This window comes from Pseudophryne corroboree, chromosome 4, assembly GCF_028390025.1.
Source record: "Pseudophryne corroboree isolate aPseCor3 chromosome 4, aPseCor3.hap2, whole genome shotgun sequence".
Taxonomy (NCBI): Eukaryota; Metazoa; Chordata; class Amphibia; order Anura; family Myobatrachidae; genus Pseudophryne; species Pseudophryne corroboree.
The window spans coordinates 338,329,420-338,347,497 of NC_086447.1; the positions used below are offsets into that span (position 1 = coordinate 338,329,420).

At 44.8% G+C, this 18,078-nt stretch overlaps 1 protein-coding gene and 1 pseudogene across 1 annotated transcript in view; one reads left to right on the plus strand and one right to left on the minus strand.

Moving 5' to 3' along the window:
* The window catches only part of LOC134909505 (probable cation-transporting ATPase 13A4), a 332,428-nt gene that overhangs the window by 106,563 nt on the left and 207,787 nt on the right, over positions 1-18,078 (minus strand). Inside the window, exons 19-22 of the mRNA XM_063916442.1 lie at positions 6,911-7,080; positions 5,503-5,634; positions 641-720; positions 348-390 (exon numbers count right to left, since the gene is read on the minus strand). Of these exons, the coding sequence (XP_063772512.1) occupies positions 348-390; positions 641-720; positions 5,503-5,634; positions 6,911-7,080 (425 nt within the window). The remainder of the gene's footprint in view (positions 1-347; positions 391-640; positions 721-5,502; positions 5,635-6,910; positions 7,081-18,078) is intronic.
* On the plus strand, positions 17,574-17,692 carry LOC134913107 (5S ribosomal RNA; annotated as a pseudogene).

An 18,078-nucleotide genomic window follows, 5' to 3' on the forward strand; every position in this document is an offset into this window, starting at 1 on the left:
GATTATTATAAGTATGAGCTGCATATGATGATGAGAGAGGGAGAGAAAGCAGTGTTTTTTTTTGTTTGTTTGTTTGTTTTGTTTTTTCCTTTTTGTGTTTTGTTTTCACCCAATTCAGTATGTGATCCAAAATTATAATGGGTTTATGAACAAAGTTATTGCTATAACCTATTGGGTATATTTGAAGCAAGCGATACATAAAATAACTGCTGATTTAGTCAATTATCCTAGGATAGGCAGTCTTTTGGACAGGTGTTAGAAGCCGATTCCTACTGTGTAGGTGTGAAAAGTCTCAGTGTGAGAGGCCTTTGAAGTATATTTCTTTAATATTTATAATATTTGCTTACCCCACAGTCATTTGCTCCATCTCCACACATCCCAACCAAGTATCTAAAACAATGAAAGCTTGTATAAATAGTAGTTCAGACACATTTTACTTTTAATCTTTTCCTTTTATTTGTTTACTAATGTTTTAGTTTAGTAGTAAAGCAGCTATAGCACAAGGGTTATTTTACATGGAAAATGTTAGTCAACAGATTTTGGAAAACCAGGAAAGGGACTCAATCACAATAGTCAGTAACATCATGTAGGTTTATATAACAACTAGAATGCTTAGTTGTAACTTTATCTTTACACTTACTCTAATTTTTGAAGTTCTTCAATAAGATTAGATTTTTGACTCGGGGTCATTCTAGCAAAAATGGTTCCATTTAGCAGTATCTTCAAGACAGAAAAGTGTCAAAAAGGATGAGCAAAAGTGCAACATGCTAAGTTCCAATACACTACATCTAATATATCCATTACTACTCAGTTTGTTATGAAGCACGTGTTACTGAAGCAGTACTTCTGATGTTGGCAGGAAGTAAGTTTCTTGCAAAAACAAAAAAAATCATGTAAATAACCGCAATGTACAAACCTGGGACTACTTGATCCCGGTTATCTGAATTAGCTGCAGACCACTGCATTCAATGTAACTCCATGCACAGTATGCTGTCCATGAGGCACCAGTGGGGAATATGTAAAACCTTCTATAAAGTACTAAGTTGTTCATACCAACCAATCAGCTTCTAAGGTCCATACACTGGATTTACTGGCAGTGGCTTCCCAATGGAAGCATTATCTGCTCATCACATGCCATTCAGGCACTCCCAGGAGAAGGTGTTTTCTCCACATTGGATTGTTTGTCCAGTGTGTAATGAAAGTGATGCCAGTGGGAAGCCCTCCCCTGTCTTTCTGTCAGCCATGCCATGCTTCTCAGGGCTGGCTGACCTCTCTTATCTTTTGTGCAAGCACAATGGGTCTGGCAGGTGCCACAGCCATCTGAACCCCCAACTGGACTGCAGCTTATTCAGTCACCATCACTCTAAATGGTAGTAGCCACCACTGCTCTCTAATGCTTTTTTTATTCTATAAATACATAAGAATGAAACGTCTGCTTTGATACAGTAAATGTGATATCTTAAAATTTTTTAATTCTGTTTGATAAATGATGTCCTGAGCACCTTTATGAATAGTCTGAAACACCCAGGACTTAATAGGAAAAAGGTGGAATTTGCCATGACTCATCCAGAGGGGATTAGTACGTAATCCCGCTGGACGGGATCCCGGCGGTCGAAATACCAACGCCGGAATCCCGACCACACAATCCCGACAGGGGTGGCGATGATGTCCTGAGCACCTTTATGAATAGTCTGAAACACCCAGGACTTAATAGGAAAAAGGTAGAATTTGCCATGACTCATCCAGAGGGGATCAGTACGTAATCCCGCTGGACGGGATCCCGGCGGTCGAAATACCGACGCCGGAATCCCGACCACACAATCCCGACAGGGGTGGCGAGCGGAACGCAGCCCATTGCGGGCTCGCTTCGCTCGCCACGCTGCGGGCACGGTGCCTCGCTACGCTCGGCACACTATTATATTCTCCCTCTATGGGTGTCGTGGACACCCACGGAGGGAGAATATGTCGGGATTGTGGAGGTCGGGATTCCGGCGTCGGTATTTCGACCGCGGGGATCCCGTCCAGCGGGATGTTGACCGCATCCCATCCAGAGAGAGGTCCCACCACTTTTTTTCCTAGTAACGGAGCCAAAAGCTTGAGTTGCTTGACCAACGTGATTCTCAAATGGGGAACAAGTTGTACCAGGAAAAGAGAAAACAGTAAGTGCATCTCTTAGGATACAATTGCAGTTACCACTATGTATTATTCAAATCATGTGGGCCCACTATTGATACATTTGCTAAGGGCCAACTCATAAAAGAGGGCCTGGTGATATAATTTTTTATTCTGTGCCACTATACAGTGTGATTACGTAAGTCATATTATCATGTCATGCAGAAAGTAAACTGTATTTTTCAGATATTTTCAGAGGGTATAATAAGTATTAAACACATCAACACTTTTCTCAGTAAATATATTTGTAATGGGGCTATTGTAATGACATTTTCACCAAATGTCAGTAACAACCCATGCAATCCACTCAAAGAAAATTAAACCATAGATGTCCATAAATTACGTTATGTATAATAATGTGAAATGACACAGGGAAAAAGAATTGAACACATGAAGACAGGGAGGTGCAAAAAGGCATGGAAAGCCAAAACACCAGCTGAAATCTGTCAGTAATTAGAAAGCAACCCTGCCCCTTGTCAGTGCAAATTAATATAAGCTGGTTCAGTCCCAACTCATGGCCTATTAAAAGGTGTCTCATTACCAAGGTGTCACACAAGAAACCTCTCATGATGAGTAACAGCAAAGAACTCTCTCAAGACCTTTGCGACCTTATTGGGCAGCACAGATGGTGTAATGGTTAGTATTACTGCCTCACATCACTGAGGTCATGGGTTCGATTCCCACCATGGCCCTAACTGTGTGGAGTTTGTATATTCTCCCTGTGCTTGCGTGGGTTTTGTCCAGGTACTCCGGTTTCCTCCCACAATCCAAAAATATACTGGTCCCTACATATTAACCTTAGCGTGAATGTGTGTGCATGTATGTGTGGTAGGGAATATAGATTGTAAGCTCAACTGGGACAGGGACTGATATGGCCAAATACTCTCTGTAAAGTGCTGTGGAATATGTGTGCGCTATATAAATAACTGGTGGTAATAATAATAATTGTTGCAAAATATACTATTGGCATTGGAGCAGAAGGATTTCTAAACTTCTGAATGTGCCAGTGAGCACTGTTGGGTCCATAATCCAGAAGTGGAAAGACTGGCGATTCTATAATGGGTGCAGTGTGTGCGGTGCACACGGGCCCCTGAGTATAGAGGGGACCCACACAGCACACTGCGCAGTTGAGAAATCACTGAGAAAATGGCCACCACACCATTTTCCCGGAGATCTGCGCAGGCGCAGTAGAGTCTAAGCCCTCTAGTGCTCAGACTCTAGAGCACTCCTGCAGAGAGGAGGGGGCCTGTATGGAGGAGGCAGCACATGGGCATTCTCCTCTCTTAAAGCGCCCCTGAGTGGAAATAACATTATTTCACCATAAACCGGCCATGACCAGGTGCTTCTCGCAAGATTTCTGACAGTGAAGTAAAAAGAATTATCATAAGAGTTGTCCAAGAGCCAATGACCACTTGTGGAGATCTTCAGAAAGACCTGGTATTAGCAGGGACAATTGTTTAAAAAAAACAAATCAGTAAGTAATTCACTCAATCGCAATGGCCTGAATCACCATGTAAGACTCCATTGCTGAAGAAAAAGCATGTAGAAACTTGTTTAAAGTTTGCTGCAAAACATTTGGACAAGCCTGTGAAATATTGGGAGATTACAGAGGGTCATTCCGAGTTGATCGCACGTAGCAACTTTTTGCTGCCCATGCGATCAACTAGACACCGCCTATATGGGAGTGGATTTTTGCATAGCAAGGCTGCAAACGCTTGTGCAGCCCTGCTATGCAAAAAAAGTTTACGGTAAAAGAAGACCATGGTATGAGTTACCCTGTGCGATCGATCCAGCAATGCAGATCCCGGAATTGATGTCAGACATCCGCCCTCCAAACGCCTGGACACACCTGCGTTCGCCGAACCGCTCCAGGAAATGGTCAGTTGACGCCCTGGAACGCCTTCCTCCTGTTAATCTTCTTGCAGTTGCCGCTGTGACCGCTTTCTTCGTTTGCAGCATCGCTGCCTTGCAACGGGCGTCACGGACAACGACGCGCCTGCACAATGCGGCCGCAGTGCATGCGCAGTTCCGACCCAATCGACGAAGAAGTGCAGTGTGCGAACGGGTCAGAATGACCCCCATAGTCTGGTCAGATGAGACCAAAACTAAACTCTTTGGAAGCCATAAAAATCTGCTGCCATCTACTAGGATGCTGAAGATGAAACAAGGGTGGACAGTTCACCAAGACAATGATCCCAAAACACAGCCAAGGACACTCTCAATTGGTTTCAGAGAAAAAAAATAAAGCTGCTTGAATGGCCCAGCCAATCACCTCACTTGAATCCAATTAAAAATCTCTGGAAAGAACTAAAGATCAGAGTTCATAGAAGATGCCCAAGGAACCTTCAAGATTTGAAGACTGTGTGGAAGAATGGGCCAAAATCACACCTGACCAATGCATGCAAATAGTTTCTCCCTGCAGGAGGCATTTTGAAGCTGTCATCAACAAAGATTCAATACAATACAATTTCCCTGTGTTATTTCTTATTATCACACATAACTTAATTTATGGACTTCTGTGATTTGATTCCTTTGCATGTGTGAATTACATGGGCTGTTGCTGACATTTGGTGAAAATTTAATTACAATAGCCTCATTACAAATATACTGTATTTTATTTAAATGTTGATATACTTATTTTACCCACTTGCATACATAATATAGATAGATAGATAGATAGATAGATAGATAGATAGATAGATAGATAGATAGATAGATAGATAGATAGATAGATAGAATATGGTTTGGGTATTTTGCCTCATTTTAATGTAATTTAATGCAATATTTTAAATTTCACTTGCACTCATCTAATATAAATAATAAGAGATGAATGCATTAAATATTCTTGTTACAGGACTAGTTTCTATGATGCTGCTAGTACATATTCTTACAGAGCTCACCATTTAGTCCAGGATTTCCTTCAATAATACCAGTATATTATCCAAGTGCTCTCCTGACAACCTAATTAAGGTGTGATAATCCTCACAATACAGTAGCCAATGGTAAGGCATGTGTATGACTTCAGTGGGAGCAGCATATAACATCATCTGAAGGTGTGGTGAGATCCAGAAAGGTCCAAACGTATGACGGGGGCAGGCAAAGAGGTTGCAGATGTCATGCACTATGTTGTTTGAGGAGTCATATATAAAGGTGCTTATGACTTTAATATATTTGCCCCTTAAGATGCCCATGGTGGCATATGTAAAGCCACCTGTGTAAAAGATAGCATAACTTAATAAAATATTGGGGTCCCGATAAAGTTTGATTTACCCATGTACAGTAGCAACATGCAGAGTATACAGTTAATGAAAGTTAAAGTTCTATACTTACCTTTGGTAGTACATTGTAAAAGTGTTCAGCTATAATCGCGTAGGACTTTCCAGTCAGTACAAAGTGAAAGTTCCCCAAAATAGAGGAGTTTTTTTTATTTATCCACTCATCACTAACAGCAATACGGGAATCCTGAAAACAATATGCAGTCCTATTATCAAAGCAATTAAGTCACTAGTTATTGACATCAAGACAATTATTACCAATAAAGCTATTAAATATAAAGCATGTATATGCATCAATTCTGGGATGGAAACCAACATGTATATGCATAAATTCTGGAATAGAAACCACAATGCTCTACAATGCCCTTGGCCAAGGCCTTTTAAGGGATATGCAGCAAACCATCTAGGAGCGATAAAGTGTAGAAGTTGCCCATAGCAACCAAGCAGCTTTAACCTATTATTTATCTAGCACAGTTTAAGAGATGACAGCTACTGTAGAATCCAATTGGTTGCTATGGGCAACTTCACTTTATCTTGGAGGTTTGCTAATTCTCCCTCATGCATTATAAAATACCATAATCATCCTACCGGACAAAACCTTTTCATAAAAATGATTTGTCCAGGCAGAGGTGCCAACAGCTCCGCTGGGCCCTGGTACTGGAAGGGGGCATGGCCAACTCAGCACTTCCCCTTTTCTCGGCGCCACTGTGTCCAGTATTAGTTCTTCCAGGGGATTTCCCTCATTACTGATCTCACCCTGCATACTACAGTATAGCATCAAATCCAGAGCAAAGTTTCAATATGAAAAGCTGGCAGTCGGGATGCCGGTAGTCAGTATCCTTATGCTGGCATCCTGATCACAGCAATGCCGACAGGGGTGCATTAGGTACCGTAACCTTCCTCCCCTAATCCCTAACCCTAACTCTCCCTGTCCACAGCCTAACCCTAAACTCCCGTATTGGTGCCTAACCCTAACCTCCCCCGGTGGTACCTGAACCTAACCCCCCTTTCCCACAGCCTAAGCCTAACCCTCCTACCTTAGTGCCCAACCCAGTGGTGCCTAACCCTAACCCACCCCCTCCTCTCTGCAGCCTAACCGTAACCTTTACCACCCCGCAGCATAGCCCTGACCCCTCCTGGAGTGTACCTAATTCTAAGGCAGCTATTAATACTTACCTTTGGGATCCTGATGTCGGGATTCCATTGTCATGATTCTGATCCTTTCGGGATTCCATCGTCAGTGTTCGAAAGGCTGTCGGGATTCTGGTGTTGGTATTACAGCTACCGGGATCCCAACAGCCGGGATCCTGAACATATGCCCAGAGCAATACAAATAGCAGAAAATTGGATTCTGGTAATGAAAATCATATAACGCAAAAGTAGTTAAGCAAATTAAGTCTGCCATTAAATTATACTGACTGTGCTGCCTTAATAAGTTATTTTATGAAAAGTACAAAACATACTTTTGGTTTTGAAAGGTTTCCATCAGTTTGGTTTTCTGTCATGGATTTCCAAGTAAGTGATGCCGGTAAATCTTTATCAGGTTCACAGGCCTCCAACATAATGATGTTACCGTTATCAGGAATCATCCCTGAATTTTTCCCAACTGTTACAGCTGTTTGAAGGTTATCACCTATAATAAGACAGGATATATGGTAGTGTGTACAAGTAGTAACCATATTTATTTGTATGAAGAGATTTTTCTTTTAGCAAAAGCACACTGGAACTGGCCATATCAGCATGAAGAGGTATGTAGAGCCATTGAGAGTAGGGACGGGATGGGGTACAAGGTGCGGCCTTATCATGGAGACATGGCCACTCCCTCTACACAAAATGGGGGAAAACAGTAGTATGTGCGGCACTTTGAAGTGCCACAGTGCTTTACAGAGGGGGGCATTGTGTGCCACTGTAACACCCAGGTGTCACAACTGAGGGCCTGAGCTGACGGGAGGCAGCCTCAGTTGTAGGGGCTGAGATGTACCGGAACCTGGGAGGTTGTATCAGACCCCTGGACATGTAAGTAACATGAATAATAACTGCCCGAAGGCGTGACCACGACAACTTAGATAAAAGTCAATGATGTTTATTATGACAACTCCGCATCACAGCAGCAATAAAAGAAAACGTAAAAGTCAGCAAAGAATAAATACAGTTCCTGAGTACTACAGCATGGCAGGAGCCACAGGGCACTGGTAGTGTGAGATAGTTCTTATGATCTTCTAGATGGAAAGTCCTTACCAGGCCCGGCTGTAGCAATGGAGATAACCCAGGATTGTACCAGCTGGTGTTCCAGGAAGAGCTGGGTTGCTGAAGGTAAAACAGCTGCTGTGGATACTGGCTGGAACCAGACTGTTGTTAGCACGGAGTGGATACTGGCTGGAACCAGTTAAATAATAAATGAACTTTGGGAGCGATGAAATGTGAACTGAAATGTAGAACTTGAGAGCGGAGAAATAATAATTCCGGTGGAGAGTGGTAAAGTGTAGAAAGGACACCGGCCCTTTAAGGGAAGCTGTATTCTGCTGGAAGCTGAGGCTGGAAGCAGGTAGTGTTGTAGCTGGAAACAGATGAATCCACAATGGATTGGAGAGTCAGGCTACACCGCAGGTGGAATGCTGGTGCGGGTCTCTATGGTGGAAGTCTTGAGACAGGAGCTGGAACCTGGAAGACAATCATAGAAGAGAGACAAACAGGAACTAGGTTTGACAACCAAAGCACTGACGTCTTCCTTGCTCAGGCACAGCTTACTTATACCTGCAGCAAGGAAGGGGTTGGCTAGGCAATTATGCAAATCAACAATACAAACAGCAGATTGGTGGAAATGATCAGATGACAGAATCCAAGATGGCTGCGCCCATGCAGACACTTGGAGGGAAGTTTGGTTTGTAATCCATGTGGTCTGGGAAACAGTAATGGCGGCGCCGGCCACCGGAGACAGGAGATGCCAGGCTGATAGATGCACATTTAACCACGCGGGCACAGCGGAGGCCGCGGCTGATGAAAACACCACTCTGACACTCTGCATGTGGAAACTCAGGAACAGCGGAATCTGGTCCTGGAACGCTGAGCCCGCCTTAGGAGGCATCTGAAGGGTAAGTAATGGCGTCCAGATACCCGGATCGTGACAGCACCCCCCCCTTTAGGAGTGGCCCCAGGACACTTCTTAGGCTTTAAAGGAAACTTTGCGTGGAAATTTCGGACCAAGGCAGGAGCATGGACGTCAGAGGCATTGGTCCAAGAGCGTTCTTCAGGACCATAGCCCTTCCAGTCAATGAGATACTGAAGTTGACCGTAACGGTGACGTGAGTCCAGGATCTTGGCCACTTCATACTCAACGCCTCGTTGAGTTTGGACTTTCGGAGTTGGTGGAAGTGAGGAATGAAACCGATTCAAGATTAGCGGTTTCAACAGGGAAACATGGAATGTCCTGGGTATTTTTAAGAAGGGAGGTAACTGGAGTCTGTAAGCAACAGGATTGATGACTTGATCAATTTTAAAAGGACCGATGTAGCGAGGTGCAAACTTCATACTGGGAACTCTTAACCTCAAATTCTTCGTGGATAACCATACCCGATCACCCACCTTGAGAGCAGGAACTGCTCGACGCTTCTTATCCGCAAACTTCTTGTACCTGAACGATGCCTTGAGCAGAGCTGATCGTACGCTCTTCCAGATATTGGCAAACTGATGCAAGGTGATATCCACTGCGGGAACAGAAGTTGCTGGAAGCGGTTGGAACTCAGGGACTTTAGGGTGGAATCCAAAGTTGGTGAAGAATGGTGTTGAAGAAGATGAAGAATGATACTGGTTGTTATGACAGAACTCGGCCCAGGGAAGTAATTGAACCCAGTCATCTTGAGAGGAGGACACATAGATGCGGAGGAAGGCCTCCAAGTCCTGATTCACCCTCTCAGTTTGACCATTGGTCTGAGGATGGTAAGCCGTGGAAAACTTTAACTTGACTTGGAGGACTTGACATAAACTTCGCCAGAATTTGGCTGTGAATTGAACTCCTCGATCTGAGATAATTTCTTCTGGAAGACCGTGGAGTCGGAAGATCTCTTGTATGAATACTTGAGCCAACTTGGAAGCTGACGGAAGACCGGTGAGAGGAATGAAGTGTGCCATCTTGGTGAACCGGTCAACTACCACCCAGATGGTATTGAACTTGTTGCACATGGGCAAATCTGTAATAAAATCCATCGACAAATGGGTCCATGGTCGACGGGGAACAAATAGTGGAACCAGTTGCCCCGCAGGCGACTGGCGGGATACTTTATGTTGAGCACACTTTGGGCAAGATGCAATAAACTCCAAAACGTCCTTTTTCAGAGTTGGCCACCAATAGGACCTAGAGATAAACTCCAGGGTTTTTTGGATACCTGTATGTCCGGCAAAACGGGAAGCATGGGCCCAATGCATGAGCTTCTTCCTTAGTGTCGGCTTCACAAAACTTTTCCCTGATGGGGGCGTAGAGTCCATCCCTACCGTGGAGAATGCCAACGGATTTATAATAGGATGCTTGTCTGAAGACTCTGACTCATTTTCTTGCTCCCATGAGCGGGAAAGGGCATCGGCCTTGCGATTCTGAGAGCCCGGACAGAACTGGAGTTTAAAGTCGAACCTGGAAAAGAAAAGTGCCCATCTGGCCTGACGAGGGTTGAGACATTGTGCGCCTTTTAGATATAGAAGGTTCTTGTGGTCTGTAAGGATGGTGATTGAATGAGAAGCTCCCTCCAACAGATATCTCCACTCCTCTAGAGCGAGCTTGATGGCTAGCAACTCCTGGTCGCCAATGGCATAGTTGCGCTCCGCTGGGGAGAACTTCCGTGAGAAGAAACTGCAAGGATGTAAATGGCCATCTTTAGCCCTCTGAGATAACACCGCTCCTACTCCAACGGAGGAGGCATCCACCTCTAAGATGAAAGGAGAGTCGACGTCAGGCTGTTTCAGGACAGGTGCAGAGATGAACCTCTGTTTTAAAAGATGAAAAGCTTGCATGGCTTCTTCAGACCACTTGGACGGGTTAGCACCCTTCTTGGTGAAAGCAGTAATAGGCGCCACAATGGTGGAAAAGTCTCGTATAAACTTTTGGTAATAATTGGCGAACCCTAAGAACCTCTGGACCCCTTTGAGGGTTAAGGGTACTGGCCAATTCTGGATTGCTTGTAGTTTCTCAGGATCCATCTCTAGTCCGGAACCGGACACAATGTACCCTAGAAATGGAATGGACTTGACTTCAAAGACGCATTTCTCTAATTTGCAGTAGAGACGATTGACACGGAGACGGGACAGAACCTCCTTTACCCAGAAACGATGTTCCTCTAAATTGTTGGCAAAAATGAGGATATCATCTAGATAGACCACGACATGACGGTATAGAATGTCTCTGAAGATCTCATTGACGAAATGCTGGAAGACAGCTGGAGCATTGCTCAATCCGAAGGGCATGACGAGGTACTCATAATGTCCGTCACGGGTGTTAAATGCGGTCTTCCACTCGTCACCCTCACGGATCCGGATGAGATTGTATGCACCTCTCAGGTCCAGCTTTGTAAAGATGGTAGCTCCGCTAACTCTGTCAAAGAGCTCAGTAATCAGGGGTAAAGGATAACGGTTCTTGATGGTAATGTCGTTCAACCCTCTGTAGTCGATGCACGGCCGCAGACCACCATCTTTCTTCTTTACAAAAAAGAAGCCTGCGCCGGCTGGAGAAGAAGAAGGTCGAATGAACCCCTTTGCTAGGTTCTCTTTTATGTATTCCTCCATAGAATGCGTCTCGGGGAGAGACAACGGATAAGTTCGGCCTCGAGGTGGAACCTTCCCTGGAACGAGATCAATCGGGCAGTCCCATTCTCTATGAGGGGGAAGGATATCAGCAGAAGCTTTACTGAACACATCCGTGAAATCTTGATATGGAGGAGGTGGAACATCAGACGACCTGGGGGAGGAGGAACAGACAGGCAACACTTTAAACAAACATGTCTTAGTACAGGAGGAACCCCATGCCAGGATTTGCGTAGTCGTCCAATCAATTGTAGGATTGTGAAGACGGAGCCATGGAAGGCCCAGGACCACAGGATGTGTGGCTCTTGGAATCACTAAAAGTGAAATAAGTTCGGAATGAAGAACTCCCACTCTCAGACGAACTGGTAGAGTCCTTAGAGAAATAACTGTATCAAAAATTTTACTGCCATCCACAGCAGTTAAGGAAAAGGACGAAGGAAGTCTCTCGGTGGGTAGGGACCACCGTTTAACATAGGCTTCGGTAATAAAGTTCCCAGCTGCTCCGGAATCCAGGAGGGCAATGACGTTCTGATAACGTTGAGCAACTTGAAGCGAGACTGGGAGGTTACAATCTTGAGGAGATGGAGAGGAGATCATTACTCCTAGCCGGCCCTCTCCTTGGCGAGCTAGGATTTGGAGTTTCCCGGACGTTTGGGACAGGCATTAATGGTGTGAGACGGAGCTGCACAGTACAAACAGAGAAACTCGGAGAGACGTCTTCGGCGCTCAGCAGGAGTTAAACGGGAACGGCCAATTTGCATGGGTTCATCTTTAGTTGGTGACAGTTGGCGAGGAGGAGGAGCAGAAGATTTTGGAGCAGATGATCTTCCACGCTCAGTTGCTCTCTCTCTGAAACGTAAGTCAACTTTCGTACAAAGTGAGATTAACTCATCTAACTTGGAGGGTAAGTCTCTGGTAGCTAACTCATCTTTAATACGCTCAGATAAACCATGCCAGAATGCAGCATACAGGGCCTCGTCGTTCCATGCCAGTTCGGATGCCAGGATCTGGAACTGTATAAGATATTGTCCTACAGTACGTGATCCCTGGCGTAAACGGAGAATCTCAGACGAAGCTGAAGTTACCCGGCCTGGCTCGTCGAAGATGCGCCTGAATGTTGACACGAATGCAGTGTAAGAATATAGCAGGGTGTCGGACCTCTCCCATAACGGTGATGCCCAATCGAGGGCTGAGCCACTGAGAAGAGAAATAATGTAGGCAATTTTTGTACGGTCACTGAGGAAATTGCCAGGTTGTAGCTCAAACTGAATCTCACACTGGTTGAGAAATCCCCTGCAGAATCTTGGAGATCCGTCAAATTTTGCTGGCGTTGGAAGATGAAGACGTGGAGCAGGAATGGGTAAGGTGGGTGGGGTTATAGCTGGAGTCACTGTGGTTGACGCACCAGACGCGCCTGATCCACGGAGAGTGGTCTGAATCCCATCCAGCCGAGTAGAGAGATCCTGGAGACAGCGGATGATGTGGCCCTGTGCAGCCTCCTGATGTTCTAGTCGGGCTGCCAGTTCTTGCATCGGCCTGGCCGCTTGATCCTGGCCTCCGGCTGGATTCATTAGGTCAGTGCTTACTGTCACAACTGAGGGCCTGAGCTGACGGGAGGCAGCCTCAGTTGTAGGGGCTGAGATGTACCGGAACCTGGGAGGTTGTATCAGACCCCTGGACATGTAAGTAACATGAATAATAACTGCCCGAAGGCGTGACCACGACAACTTAGATAAAAGTCAATGATGTTTATTATGACAACTCCGCATCACAGCAGCAATAAAAGAAAACGTAAAAGTCAGCAAAGAATAAATACAGTTCCTGAGTACTACAGCATGGCAGGAGCCACAGGGCACTGGTAGTGTGAGATAGTTCTTATGATCTTCTAGATGGAAAGTCCTTACCAGGCCCGGCTGTAGCAATGGAGATAACCCAGGATTGTACCAGCTGGTGTTCCAGGAAGAGCTGGGTTGCTGAAGGTAAAACAGCTGCTGTGGATACTGGCTGGAACCAGACTGTTGTTAGCACGGAGTGGATACTGGCTGGAACCAGTTAAATAATAAATGAACTTTGGGAGCGATGAAATGTGAACTGAAATGTAGAACTTGAGAGCGGAGAAATAATAATTCCGGTGGAGAGTGGTAAAGTGTAGAAAGGACACCGGCCCTTTAAGGGAAGCTGTATTCTGCTGGAAGCTGAGGCTGGAAGCAGGTAGTGTTGTAGCTGGAAACAGATGAATCCACAATGGATTGGAGAGTCAGGCTACACCGCAGGTGGAATGCTGGTGCGGGTCTCTATGGTGGAAGTCTTGAGACAGGAGCTGGAACCTGGAAGACAATCATAGAAGAGAGACAAACAGGAACTAGGTTTGACAACCAAAGCACTGACGTCTTCCTTGCTCAGGCACAGCTTACTTATACCTGCAGCAAGGAAGGGGTTGGCTAGGCAATTATGCAAATCAACAATACAAACAGCAGATTGGTGGAAATGATCAGATGACAGAATCCAAGATGGCTGCGCCCATGCAGACACTTGGAGGGAAGTTTGGTTTGTAATCCATGTGGTCTGGGAAACAGTAATGGCGGCGCCGGCCACCGGAGACAGGAGACGCCAGGCTGATAGATGCACATTTAACCACGCGGGCACAGCGGAGGCCGCGGCTGATGAAAACACCACTCTGACACTCTGCATGTGGAAACTCAGGAACAGCGGAATCTGGTCCTGGAACGCTGAGCCCGCCTTAGGAGGCATCTGAAGGGTAAGTAATGGCGTCCAGATACCCGGATCGTGACACCAGGTAAGTATCATGAAAGCTACACCTTGCTGGTTTTTGTTAACTCAGCTCAGTCAATTAAAGTTTTAATGCACTGTAACTTGTCGGTGAAGTCTTTACTTGCTGTAAAAGCTTTGTAATGTATCACTTTACCTTATATACATTACTCATCACAGTAGTACTCCTTGTTCACATTACATCACACTGAATTGATCCTTATTCACATTACACCACACCATATTGCTCCTTATTCACATTAGACCACACAGTAGAGCACCTTATACACATAATGCCACACAGTAATGCTTTTATACACATAATACCACAGAGTAATGCCTCTTACACATATGACACACATTATTAATGTTCTTTTAAACATAATGCACCTTACACATTATGCCAACCTTTATTATTGACACACATAATGCCCTTACACATATGCTGCACATTATTAATGAATTATTACATGTGACACAAATATGCCGAACGCTATTGCACAACCATTGTACCCAAACACAGCACTCACACGGCCGCTAACCCTGTGACATCTGCCTCTGCTTGAATACAGATTTGTCCTCATACATCTTGCCTGAATATGCCATGCAGCTCCCGTCCATCTCTGCTAATGATGGCCGCCTTTTTTTGCAGAAAATGCCTCTTATTTTTACTGCTATGTGACTAGGACGCACAAGCAGGTTCTGCTGACTAAAATGATCATTAACATGCCTATATTCTGTGTGCTACTGTCGCTGTATCTGCATACAAAATGCTACATTACAGTGATTTCCAGGAATACACTGTAATGTTGTATTTCGTATGCAGATACAGTCACAGTCACACATAGAATATAGGCATGCCGCATATCATTTTAATCAACAGAATCTGCTTGTGCCCCTAGGCATTCCAAAGCCCTAGGCATTTGCCTAGTTTGCCTATACCTAGGACCGGCTCTGGCTGCAGGTCTCTGCTTACACTATATACTCTTTCTACGCTGCTGTGCTTTAGAGGTGCTGAAAGAGGACTGCTATTGCAGCTGTAGTCAACTTGCTGTGCTGGGCCTGGTAAGCCTGTGTAACATTGTTTAGTAAATACTCTGTGGAGTCTATAGTTCGATCTTGAGGAATGAGGAATAATAACTGGGGCTCTCACTGCTTGTAATAAGCGCCTGTGAGCAGTTGTGCATCTGTCCTCTGACTGCCGTTGCCACACTTCCTTCGCTCTGGTCCCCAGGAACACCGCTGAATTGGGTAAGTTACTGCACAGCCCCCCTGCTCCAATTTGCTGCTCGGTGTCCTCATAAGATAGCCAATGCCCAACTGCCAACTATCCCGGCACATGGCTGTAACTGCCACACCACAAGCCTTGTCTCTCCCTGAGATCCATAAGCCTCTTGCTGACTCGTCAGTGTCCATGTGCCAGACGCAGCACTCAGGGCACAGTTAACCGTTTCCCTGCCACAAGTTTAATAGTGTCCAGCCAGGGATGCAGTTACCAGGGAAAGGGGCACAAAAGTTGCACTAGAGTTCATGGCAGGTGCCACACCCCTCAGCTAGAGGCAGATCTGGGGGTGGGGGGCAGTCATTGCAATCACTCCCACCTATACATCATGCAAGCAGAGGAAACCGATGCTTCTCAGTGGCAGCAGCCTCCCTGGATGACCCATAGCGGCCCAGTATACAGCAGCCTGTGCTTGTCTGAGGAGAAAGGCTGCTGCCACTTACAGGTTAAAATGGGAGGGCAGCAGACCTGGGCACCTTCAACAACAAGCCTGGGCCAAGGTAATTAGTATCCATTTCCTCCCATCTTGGTGCCCCTGAAGGTACGTAACAGTGGTCAAACTCCTAAGGTTTAATTAAGGCATGGAGAATGGAGACATGATTGTTGCAAGTCATCCTCTGGTATTTTCACGGCAACTACACCATATGTGTAAACAAATAATTTATTCCAAACTCACAGTATATTGAACAAAATAAGGAAAATGGTGAAAGTTGCAATCACAGACATTTACCCACACTTTCCACTGCTGATTGACTGTCAGTGAATCTTTTGGTTTTGGATCTCTAATAACTTTGTGTTTTGATTTTGGTTTTGATTTGGATTTGTATGGGTTTTTTTTCCAAACATTTATAAAAACTGCTAAAATCACATAATTTGGGCCAGTTTTTGGTCCTACAGTATTATTAACCTCAATAACATTAATTTCCAGTCAATTTTGATCACCTAACAGCTCACAGTATTGTTTATATCCAGTTTAGGCGAAAGGCTGCAAGAGTGCGGGTTGTTGACTGAGTAACAGAGCAGCGGCACAAACAGAGCAGCGGTATACAGTATACTCGTTTGTCCCTGTGTACTTTTAATGAAGCTTTAACTTACATACTGTCAATTTGACCTTATTAATAGGCTACCTGCCTCCCCCCTTTTTATTTTGTTAACACTGCAAAACGTGCACTTGGTTAAGTTACTGCCTCCAGCAGCATACCAGCGGGGAGCACGTATGTCAGGATCCTGAACGTTGACAACGGGATTGTCATTTAACTGCCACTGTTCATATCCACCATTGATTTATTAATAAATGTTTTGGTGCATTACTCAGTCCTATATAGTATATGGGATGGGTTAACACTGGTATTCACAGAATCTCTTGCTTACATTGGTAGACAATTTATTTAGACCTATACCAATAGCCATATCCATGCTTATTATGTCATTTGACTAACCGAAATTTGAACTGATTGCATATTGCATTTTTTGTATAGTTACAGTGAGGTATACACCTATTGGCCCTCATTCCGAGTTGTTCGCTCGGTATTTTTCATCGCATCGCAGTGAAAATCCGCTTAGTACGCATGCGCAATGTTCGCACTGCGACTGCGCCAAGTAACTTTACTATGAAGAAAGTATTTTTACTCACGGCTTTTTCTTCGCTCCGGCGATCGTAATGTGATTGACAGGAAATGGGTGTTACTGGGCGGAAACACTGCGTTTCAGGGGCGTGTGGCTGAAAACGCTACCGTTTCCGGAAAAAACGCAGGAGTGGCCGGAGAAACGGTGGGAGTGCCTGGGCGAACGCTGGGTGTGTTTGTGACGTCAACCAGGAACGACAAGCACTGAAATGATCGCACAGGCAGAGTAAGTCTGGAGCTACTCTGAAACTGCTAAGTAGTTAGTAATCGCATTATTGCGAATACATCGGTCGCAATTTTAAGAAGCTAAGATTCACTCCCAGTAGGCGGCGGCTTAGCGTGTGTAACTCTGCTAAATTCGCCTTGCGACCGATCAACTCGGAATGAGGGCCCTTGTTTGGTACTTTTATTCCACCTGTCTGCATGGGTTTATTCATCTTGTTCATAAATACCCATATTTAGTTTTCTTACTACCTTTCTGGATTCTCACCAGCGATCCATAGGTATATGGGTGGTTCACCTTTTATACCCTTGCCTAACGCTGGCAGCAGAGCCGACTAATTTTCTATATTTTCTGATCTTTTCTCTTACTCCTATTTTTCACAAACTTTTCATTTCTGTGAACTCTCATCAGCGATCCTAGAGTAATAAGGGTGTTTGTACCCCTACTATCATACCACACTGTAAACACCTGATTCCGTCCGAACGTGGAAGCTAAGCAGTGTTGGGCTTGGTCAGTACTTGGATGGGTGACCCCCTAGGAAGACCGAGTTTAGTAGAAGTTGAGCGCATACTCTGTGCCTTACGCTGACAGCAGATTCATTGTCTTTTTCTATTTTTTCTTGCAACAAGACGTATGATTGCCTAGATTGTTCTGTGAAATATGACATCAATGGCTAATTCAGTTCAAACGCTGATTTTTTCATATGTGGAATTGTTCCATTTTTCATGTTCAGTTATCTTTAAGACTAATTTTGGATATTGACCAGTAATCACACCCGTGAGTTCACACAATATTGACCGATTTGGGGTTTTGATGACCACCACTTACCACTAACATCACATATCTGGTCCCCCTATTTAGTGCTACTATATGCCTAACTATCAAGCGAGTGACCAACTATGTGACGTTTTTAACCATTTTGTTTGTTTATTTGCCTAGGACACA